At 32.2% G+C, this 11,467-nt stretch overlaps 1 protein-coding gene across 1 annotated transcript in view; it reads right to left on the bottom strand.

Annotated features, from left to right (window-relative positions):
* The window catches only part of LOC105170784 (glucomannan 4-beta-mannosyltransferase 2), a gene marked incomplete in the record, with an annotated part of 5,799 nt that continues 401 nt past the window's right edge, over positions 6,070–11,467 (bottom strand). The window contains 9 exon segments of the mRNA XM_011091696.2: positions 6,070–6,633; positions 6,747–6,950; positions 7,040–7,242; positions 7,354–7,467; positions 7,598–7,734; positions 8,397–8,507; positions 9,850–10,102; positions 11,050–11,148; positions 11,249–11,467. Of these exon segments, the coding sequence (XP_011089998.1) occupies positions 6,486–6,633; positions 6,747–6,950; positions 7,040–7,242; positions 7,354–7,467; positions 7,598–7,734; positions 8,397–8,507; positions 9,850–10,102; positions 11,050–11,148; positions 11,249–11,428 (1,449 nt within the window).

Below are 11,467 nucleotides of genomic sequence, written 5' to 3'. Positions count from 1 at the left end.
ATATATATATATAAAATATAAAATGTAGGCTTTAAATATAATATTAATTAAAGAATTAATGAGAAAGTGAGCACTAACGAAGTGCAAATACTATAAAACAAATCACTAAAATCAAAATCAAGAAGGAAAAAAGAAAAAGAAAAATGAAAAGGGGTAGCTTTTGTTTTCTTTTGAAATTAATTTGTAGCCTATCAACTCTTTTATCCTTTTCTTTAGTCAAAAGTAAAGATGAAAGCAGCGCAGAAACTTGCGAGATTTGCTGTTGCCTTTTAAAAGTCCGTTGCGTCGGTCCTTTATATTACAATTATCTGCTAATATTGTCCACGTTTCCGGACATTAACACAATACTTCAAGCAACCTACCTACCATATCATATATTCTTGTCCAAATTCATACAAACTTTAAATTCCGTGGTCTTATTAATATGGTTTGTTAGAAATACATTGATTATGAGTTCTATTCTGCAGTGAAGTTAGAGAATTTATGGCTGTTGTAGCCTTTTTTGGGTTAAGGTCTTTAATTTAGAGCGAATTTAGGTGAATGCTAACTGCAATGAGCAAATTATGTCTTGAATGTCTTAGTTTTGTAGTTTACAAAACAGACCATTGCCAGAACCATATTGAGAAAGCCCAGTTATAGCTTTTCGATACTTAGGTAAGTAGTAGAGAAAGATATGTAAAGGTTATAAGAATATTGGGATAGTAAAAGTTATACATGTTCTATGGAGCGCGATTATTTATAGGTTATCACCAATTATACAATTTTATATGAACCATAAATACAAAAATGATCAATTGTTTGTGGTGAATTTTCATATAATATCAGAATTTTGGATTGTATCGAGAGTAGATTGTAAAAACCCTAAATTAAATATAAAAATTTAAAATTTATCTGAAAATCATAGATATATCAAGAGTAGGTCTTGGCACAACGTTGGTAAGATCACCTCCAATGTAGCCTTGGCCTCAATGGTGTATGTCAAAAGTCTGCTTATTTACATAGTAGTTACAGTTTATATTGTCTTTTATTGTTTTTTTCTTTAATGAAATCATCAATTTATTAAATAGGATCTTGAGTATTTTAATGTATTGTATGATGTAATATTTAATAACTTCTATATATATATATATAAAGAATCTCAACTCCGTGAAGGGTATTTCAATCTTTTCTTAATTATTTGTCAAAAAATTCAGACCGACAATAATTAATTAACAATATGAAAGACATTGTGTCTTCCCATTTCCCAACTAACCAAAACAAAATAAATAAATAGAAAGAAAAAAAAATGTTGACATATAATTAATAAGGTGGTTAGTGTAAGGAGACATGGACATGGTATGGTAATCCAGGACAGTGGAATGTCGTTTTCGAGTTTGAAGTACAAAGTCGGACAACCCCTTAATTTCCTCCATCTCTCTATTCAAATTAACTGACAGTGAAACACTAACACACTTCTCAATCTTAAACATATCATTTAAACTATATATAATTGTCCAAATAATTTTCAACTAATCACACTACATATCATATCCAATTTGACTTGATCAACCTAATTAATTACCTAACTAATTAACACCACTCTAATTCTATACTTACCAGTAGATTATAATACTGTACCTTACATCATGTTAAAAGTGTAGGTAAACCGTCGGTGCCTTCTTACTTAACCTTAATTTATAACATTGGATAATGATTTTCGTGATTGTTGCTGATTTCATGGGCTCCATTTAAATTTCCAGGAAAAGGACTTCAGTACGTAGTGTATGTAACTGAGCAAGAATGTGAAATCTAACTTGTAACTTTTTAGGGATTTTCATAAATAGTATTTTAGTACCCGAGCTCTTTTTTTAATTCGATTTCGGACCTACTCTGTTTTGTGTCAAACACGCATCATTATCATCTTTAAATCCGACTCTGATGGGAAAAAATGAAGTTTGAGATCTAAATACTCCAAATTCTTGCACAAGCTAGAAATTAGTCTTTTTCTCTTCAATTCCTTCCTTTGCCAAAATCACTTTTTACAATGAAATTAGGAGTATTTATACTAGGCTAGCAATAAATACGAGGGGGGGGGGGGTGTAAAATCAATTCTACCCCCTTACGTACCACTAATTTGTAGGTACAACGTATTTGCAAGAGTTAATCTAGTAAATACAAAACAATTCAAATCTTATGGTCTTCATCTCTCATCTTTTTTTATGGAAATAATTTGACCTTCCTTTTGAGTAGGCCTTTGATTAATTTTTTTATCTCCATCAGATTCGAACTAAAATTTTTCCACGACGAGACAATCGTTTTCTTATAAATACTAAAATAATTCTCAAAACATCCCAACTTGATCTTTTTTTTTTAGTTTTTACTCTTATTTTAAAACACTCTAACTTTCACTATAACTTAACTTATAATTTTTTTGAACTTATTCTTATAAAAAATAAAAAAGAAAAATGACCGGAAACACCCCCTTCAACTAAAATAAGTAGAAAGTTTGAGCAGATAAATGAGGCAAAATGTTGCCTACTTGATATTGACCTACAAACTCGTTGGAGTCATCGTGCGCCCGTAGTTGGTCACCTACAAACGTCGTCGTTACATCTTCTTGATTATTATTCTTTATTTTGGACAACTCGATCGCTCTATTTATCAATTGTCCTAAAAATTATTAAAATTAGCAGGACCAATACATATATATATATATATATAATAAGATAAATTATTAAAAAGAAAACTGGTAGCAGGAGCACAGGCACAACCCTCATAAAATGGGAGGATTGAACTCACAAGTTCGAGTCGAGTCAATCACACATCATTGTTTAAATTTATTCCAAGTAATATCGAATTTGAAATTACATTTGAATTTGGTATGATTATTGTTGTCATCAAGCTCAAATGAGGTTTAATATTTGGATTGAAAATGAACCGATGTCTTGTATTTTGTTATTTTTAAGTTTATTTTGTTAGCATAATTAAAGTCAGGCTCGAGACAAACTTGAATGCATCAAACAAAAAAATTTATTTAAATATAATTTGCTAAGTTTAAGAAATTGAATTTAATCAAGTATCGAGTAGTGAGATATAGTTTTAAGCTTAGATGACTTTTAAATCATCATTCTACTCAACCAAGAAAATAAGAATGTGAGTTATGATATTATTCATTATTTATTTCAAATGCAAGAAAATATATAAGATTTAACAATTAATCTACCAATGATAAACAAGTTATTTAATTTAAGTCATGAATAATAATCTTGGATGCATCTATATCTATATATATATGTAGAGAGAGAGACACACACACACACAAAGTTGAATAGATTTGGATTTGGATGAAAGGTATATATGTATGTGAATTATGAGGAGAGGATGCATACGGGGATTAGGTCACGTGAGGACATGTAGCATATATGCATGTTGAGATATGCAGAAGAGTACCACTCCCATATGCCTCGCACATGCATTTTTGTAATTATTATTTACGACAAAAATAACAATAATCATTAATCCCCCTCCCCCCCCAAAAAAAATAAAGAAAAAAAAAATATATATATATATAGAAGAAAAAGGCATATCATGGAATTTGTTTGTTATTGGCCTCTTTCAATTTTTTTGAGAAAATATTCACATGGCATCGATGATTTGTTTTGGCCACAAAAACCCTAAAAAACTTATATTTGTAGGAAGGAGAAGAGGGTGAGTTTTACCAAATCCAAGACTCAACAACTTCACCTATGATTTGGGAGTTGGAGAGACTACATTCTTTTCTAAGCCTAATAACATCTATACCCTCTCCTTCCATACCATTTACATAAATTATTCTTATTTTTTAAAATTAATACATACATCATCAAAAACATCAACAACATTACATAAATTGTTTTTATTTTTCGGCTGTCGGTATAACTATGCAAAAATAAATAAATGATTTGCATAAATAAATTATACATGAATGTATAAGTATAATTATTTATTTTTGTTGCAACTATGATTAGTGTGAGGTGGTATTGCGCATGCCAAATTGCATATGATTATACATATGTATGGTGTTGTGGGGGAATACTTTAAATGCATGCACAACTACTATTAATGCAAATGAGAGAAATGATAAAATAAATAAAAACAGAATTGTATAGGTACCTACATATATATAAATACTAGAATGAATAATATGTATTCTGATGTTTGCCCTGGAAATACAAAATTATTGTTTTGATATTTCCTTTCTATATGGTTACTAAAAGATAATAATTGAGAGCATGGGAAGATGGAAGCAAATTGCAGAGAGCAGCCCACATGTCAGAGGTGGGCCATTTCCTTTCTCTAACTTCTTCCTTCTTCCTTTTTTTATTATTATAAAATCAGAGTAGTAATAATAATAATAACAATAATAATAATATAAACTGTCGGCAAAGATAGATTAATGGGCCCATTTTTAAGGAGAATATTTGGGTATGAATAAGTCAAGGTTTGTACTAATGAAGCTCAGCTCATACTTTCATTCTCCCAATTAGTATATAGTTTAAGATCATATCACATCTTATTAAATTTGAATAAATTATATTATTATTATTATTATATTTATTATGTAATTAGTGTATAATTTAAGACGAATGGTTATATATTTATTATGTAATTGATTGGATTAAATCAAATTTAATTTGATTAAAAACTTTTCTCTAGTTACAACCATTTTTTGACACTTGTCTAACTAGTAATAATGTAAGAAAAAGTATATCATGAATGAAAGTACATCATGAAATTTCCCATGTTTCTGATCATCAGAAAGAGAAACATGTTAGCACTGTCGATGATTTTGTTCTGGTAAACATGTTCATAAAAATGGGTGTACTTTCTACGCAAAAATTGAGAAGCACAGTTTTTGTGATGGTGGGAGCATGTTTTATTTGTTGGCTTTTATGTGCAAGAAAAATCTCCACTTAGTTGAATTCGCGTCTCGTTTCCGTTATCTCGGATATTTTGGATTTTAATTTAGGTATTTTTAATCATGTTGAATCATAATATCAAAAAGAATTTTTAAAAAAATATCATATTGACAGGCATAAAAAAATATTAATTTATATCAGTCAGAAATTTTGGAATTAACTAATGAAATTTTAATTTAGTGGTTAAGATTGAAAATCTATAAACAAGTACGAAATTCCACTAGATCCATAAATATTTGTCAATATCACATTAGAAAAGCTTTTGAGTTCAATTGATTAAGCATAACAAAATGATTTTTGAAAATATATCTCATTTGATAAAAATTAAAATTCTAATCGAGCTCGAGTAATTTGATAAAAAAGTCATCGAGGAGAGAGATGTTGTCCATTGTAATGAGATGTGCAGCAACATAACTGGTCTAGTCATATGCAACATAACGATAAAATTGGAAGCGGTCTATTGCAAAAGGGAATACCATACTCCCTACATATAGAAAATTCTGAAAATCAAATAAAAAAGTAGCCATTTTCAGCAAATCTCTGTCCATGTTGATATCTTGCAGCAGAATTGATGTATCCACTCACAACAATAAATGGAACAAGCATTGTCCTCCCAATATTAAATGGAACAATTGATTATTAGCCCCCTAATCTTCGATACTGGTGGAATCTTTTATCACACTTTCATATTACACATTAATACTATACTAATAAGTAATGAACACGTGCTTTTTTTTTGTTATAAAATATAATTAAAAATGAAAATAGCATACAATACACGCATCTGTGTGACATTAATGTATTATACGAATACGTAATAGAAGATCATTTTACCCTTCAATACCACTGAGCTACACTTCCTGTTGCTTTCAATGCTGAGTGACAACCAAAATTATTGCACAAAATCAGGGCTTCAGACTTGCGATGATCACCATCATCATCTATATGTGAATGTTACGAGACTTAACAAGAACAACTCTAGAAATTCTCCGGGCATTCTATGTCGCCTTGCTTAGATATGTAATTGGTTTTACTCTCGGTTGAACACTGAAAGGTACACAATCAGTAAAAGGAACTCTTATGACTATGAGATTCTTGAAACAGTTTGATGGCAATATATGTGTCTCATCCAATAATAGGAAAAACTGTCGTCTCTCTCGACCCCATTAACAAAAACAACCATCAATCATCAAGAACCCCATTTTACAAAAGAATGCAATAATCTGGTTTCTAACAAGATGATTTTCGTTCTTGTACAATGAATGATTGAATTACCGGTAATGTCACAAAACTAAACAATTATTGTACAAGATCTAGAAAGTGCTAATGATCATATTTTCTTGTGTTATCCCTCCAGAAGGTTTCAAATCAATACAGAACAATCTAGTAAACTGGATATTGCTGTTACTGAAGAAAACCTGGACTATGTTAGCAGTTTGAGCATCAATTTGTGTTATAGCTTCAATCCTTTCTGTGGGGAAGCAAAGAATTTATGTGAGGAGTTTTTCTTCTTCTGCTGCTGCTGCTGCTGCTGCTGACCTCTTGGGACTATTTTCCGATCAAGCCAAATCCCACAATCGTAAAGGTGATGCCTTGAAGGAAAAGGTACACGAAATAGTAGTCATTTCTGTAGAGGAAGCCATATCCTCCACTGAAGAAAAGAAACATTGCAAATCCCAGCTCCGGTAGTAGTATTCTGACAAATTGCATTAATTTATGTTTATTATAACTGAAATTGCAGGAGAGTTCCCTTTGACCTCAAAACTATAGCATTGCTCAACAAAGAACAGAAAGGAGAAGAGAACATACCTGTCTCTGAGAACCCCAGATCTTGGTTCCTTTGGTGCAACCGGTTCGTTGTTGGTTTTGTTCTTTGTAGAATCTCCGAGTTTTTCAGTGACTATCCATTCATTAGCACTCTTTGTCCCCAGTAGACCCGTAAATATAGCTTTTGTCAGGTGCAAAGACATGACACTCTCAAAAAGGATCCAAAAGAAAACGAAATGGAGGGACCTAAAATTTTCTGAATTCTAGTCAGTTTAAAATTTACAATTAGCAACAGAAAGTGAAGCGGCGAGTAGTTATAATAATGAAAAATAGACCTTGGAGTCGCCAAAATCGAGTTTATGGCAGCAATGATGCAAGGGATGAAAACAGCTCCCCCTTTTGGAACATTGACCTCAGGTATCAGAATTGTCAATGGTAGAACCAAACAGTAAGAGAAGAATATACACGTATGGCCAACGATCTTCCGGACAAAGAAGAAATTGTAGATCATGTAAACCTTCTTCCAAAGCGAGACTTTCTGCCAGAAGTACAAATAAACAAGAATTTTACTCAGCTCTTGTTTAATGCAATGCTGTGGAAGTTCTCAAATTTATCCCCACTAACAATTTAGATTTATTGTTAAACAAACCTTGCTCTTGATAACATCCATCATGATTTTGCCGACTAAATTGTTTGGGCCACAAGACCAACGGTGCTGCTGCAAACGGAAGGCTTTCAGAGTACTGGGAAGTTCACTTTTCACCTATTGGAAACATTATTATCAGCTTCATTCAACATTTTCATGCACTGGAAGAGTTCATGAAAAGTTACTGAGTGGTAACGCCCAAGAAATAATCAAACTAAGTGCAGTGCTATTACATGATAAGACGTACTTCAAGGTCTCCTAGGTAAACAAGTTTCCAGCCCTTGAGCGCAGCGCGAACTGCAAGATCCATGTCTTCTGCTGTGGTTCTGTCATCCCACCCTCCAGCCTCATTTATCGCAGCAATTCTCCATATTCCAGCACTTCCTGAGATGGTGTTAGTTTTTTTATTGGTTCTGATAGTTAATGCTAAAATGGTGAAGGGGACAAGATAAACTCATACCTAGTAGTTAGATTAACTGAAATAGCACATCCAACATGATATATGATAAACTTGGATACAATTTCATCTTGTTATTGGATCAATTCAAAGTGAACACCCTCATTGCCATGTTCTACTGTGCCCTCGCCAAGAAAGCATGGCAATTATTCGTACCAGTGCAATTAACTCTTACATATGCCGACAATCCCCTCGTTATCAATTGTTCTTCATTGGATTTGATCTTGAGACCTTAAACTCTGGTACTACTTCTAGTATTATAGTTGTTCTAAAAGTTATAATAGTTAGCAACGTTACAATTCAAACTTTTTAAGTGTATAACAATTGGAGTGCCAAGCTTGCAATTGGGGCCTTCCCTGACACAATTGTTGTCAGACCAACACTTTAGTTAGCATCCAGAAACTTGAAAATGTACCTTTTTTATGCTCAAATATACAAAAGGAATGCAGTAACTGATGGTCATTTCATGTCTAATTGATGTACGCTAATTCTCCAGCAAATCTATGCTTGCTGCTCATTGTCTGCTTCATTCCAGCTGTGGAAAAATTTAGGACTTGATTAATCACTTTGGCATATATATTAAACGTACCATTGAAGCCGAAGAAGGCATGAACAGTTGATCCAACTTCTTGCTCAGCAGTGAAATGATAATCCAGAGACATTTCTTCGAGTCTTGTCAATAAGCATTCATCTGCATTCACTGAAAAATTATAGGATACTTCATGTTTCAAGAACATAGAAAACTTCCCAGTAAAAAATCACAGTTGAAACAGTATCATCAGCTATAACTTTCGATACAACAGCAAATGCTCGATCGAACTACTAGTATAAAAATCACCAGGAATATTATCACAGAATATGATATGCCAATTTCTTAGGGAAGAATGGTTTATGTTGTTACATGACCTACCATATTCAATTTGCATGCTTCATTATATGAATTTGAGTGTAAAAGATGTGAATGCATGGTGATACTGCAACTTTAGCTTTCCAACAATATATTATATGCTCAGATCAAATTAAAATTGAATCTAATTATGGATTTTGAAATTTTATCCATAGATCCTTTTTCAAAAAAAAAAAAAAAGAAAAAAAGAAAAAGAAACAATGATTTGAAGCAAAATCAAGGACCAAATGCAGCAGTGTTGTAGTTTTGCTGCACATATTAGCGAAATTGGCAAGTAGTCTCTGCATACAAAATTTCTTTAAATAATAATTTTATGGTAGCGCATACATATTTACCAACTTGATTGCACATAATTCCTACATATGTAAGTTCTATTGAGTATACCTCATTTAGCAACACTACAAACATGCTTAAGTGAACATCAAATGCCCTAGGTGGATGCAAATATGTTATTTATCACAAACACATTATGAAAAATAATATTAGGCATTAGAAATAAATTAACTGGATAAATTACTTCAAGAATTAACTAAAACAATTAATCACTAAAAATTATCTAGAGTATTAATAATAGTTAATCAAGACAACAATATTGCTTTGCCAAAAAGTATTTCAAAGAATTAAAACATCGTAGATGGCGGTCCTAACCACTACTTATAATTGCGAGTTTCACTAGTTAGTAATTTCTAATACATGCTCATGATCAGTATTTCCCTGACAACAACTTGGTTAACAATAGCTTAATTCCTGTAAATTCCTATTATTTTGAATATCAAACCACTCTATACATGCATAAACTTCTGAGTACATCTTGTACCTATCATCTAGCAACATCGTGTAACATGTTTGCATCAACATAAAATGTCCGTATGTGCATGCAAAATATGTCATACATTAAACAAGATGACCATTTGTAATGTAAGCTGCATTTAAATCCATAAATTTGATACTTTCACAGCCATTGATTAATATTTTACTAAAATTCCATTTTTCTTGTAACAACGACCATAACACACCTATATCTCATTTTCTTTTAATATCAGTTGCAGATTTTCAAAAGAGAACAAATTTTGAACTTTTTTAAACAGGAAAACAAGCTTAATGAAACATGGTAAGGAGAGAGAGGGTCGATTACCAAACCTCCACCGAGCTTGCACAAGAGCTATATCCTGGTTGTGAATGAGAAAAGGGAGTGCTCGGCGGAGAAAGTCGGGTTCCGGCTGGAAATCGGCGTCGAAGATGGCGACATACTCGCATTCTTTAACGTAGTTGTAATTCAAGCCTTCTTTAAGAGCTCCAGCTTTGTAGCCTCCTCTTGTCTCTCTAATTTGGTGTATGATGTTTATGCCTTGGTTCGCCCACTTCATGCATTCTTTCTCAACCATATCCTACAACGTTAATTATAGCGGGTATGTTAATGACAAAAACCGAAGATAAATCTTTCTCAACCACGACAACATTAATGTGGGTTTCTCATTAACAAAATCAAGGACAAATCTTTCTCAACAATATCCTATGCAGGTTTAATAATGATAAAATTAAAGGCAAAATAATAATGCCAGATCATGATCTTGGGAGTTTTGTGTGCTAAGACTTAGTTCCTGATGGGTATAATTTAATTCCAAAAGTAATAACCAAAAAATGGAACAATTTTAAGTTGTGGACTTCAATAAATTTTCCCAATAATTTACGTATAAGTTGAGGTCTAGTGTACTGGCCCTATAATGTTTGATTCAACTCATTTTAGTGTTTTGACGAGATTATGACATCAAGTTGAGTGATTTCTGAATGAGTCTGACATAATCACCGTTCTGCTAGTTAAATTTTTATAATTCAAATAGTCAAAATAAAATTTAGAGAGTGTCTTGTTAGACTCATTTAAAATATTTTATAAAATCATATTTTATAAGATGTTTTGACATTTTATTTTAAAAATAAAATTTTTAAGTATTCTTATAAAATAAAATTATAGAACGTCAAAATATTAGTAACAGCAAATTTGCATTTTGCAATATTATAAAATTGTGATTGAACGAATTTGTTAAAACTTTAAAAATAAATTGGAAACTTCTTAATGTTTTATAAAGGATTTCATATATTCCTAGTATTCTATTTCTAGATCTTATAAACTCATTCATTAAAACACAATATTAAATATTTTAAAACAACTTATAATTAAGCCCACTTAAACACCTCCATTAATTAGATCTAGCTTTTTTGTTTCTAAATAGGGATCACGTGGGCAGCATCCAAGGACTTTTGGACTCTTGTTTGAAAAATAGTGCAATCAAAAGAAAATACTATGAAGATTTCTACTTATAGTCAATAATAATACCTTGATGAGAATGTCTGTCGAACCATCCACCACTTGAATTAGCAGCCTATCGGCAGGCCATGAGAGACTACACGCCGCACCAATCGAAAGCTTGTAAACCTACACACACAACCAACACTCATCTTCATTTTCTCCTTTCTTTTCCTCGCAGGCACCCCATGCGTGTGCGTTTGTGTGTAAACTCAAATAAAGCACTCACCTCCTTCTCATTGCACAAGGGTATTTGAACAAGGATCATCGGAAAGGCCGCGCTACCCATCTCCGAACCATCCTCCACCGCCTCCCACTTGTACCTTCTCTCAGGCTTTCTACCAAATATCTTCACGTACAAAACAACTCCTCCAATGTAGAGCCACTCGATGAGCAACATGGTCGACATGACCAAGCAAACATAGAGAGAAATCCTCAGTAATGGAAC

The sequence above is a fragment of the Sesamum indicum genome, linkage group LG9 (assembly GCF_000512975.1).
Source record: "Sesamum indicum cultivar Zhongzhi No. 13 linkage group LG9, S_indicum_v1.0, whole genome shotgun sequence".
Lineage (NCBI taxonomy): Eukaryota > Viridiplantae > Streptophyta > Magnoliopsida > Lamiales > Pedaliaceae > Sesamum > Sesamum indicum.
Note: the sequence above shows the minus strand (reverse complement) of the source record. Positions and strands in the feature narration are given on the sequence as shown.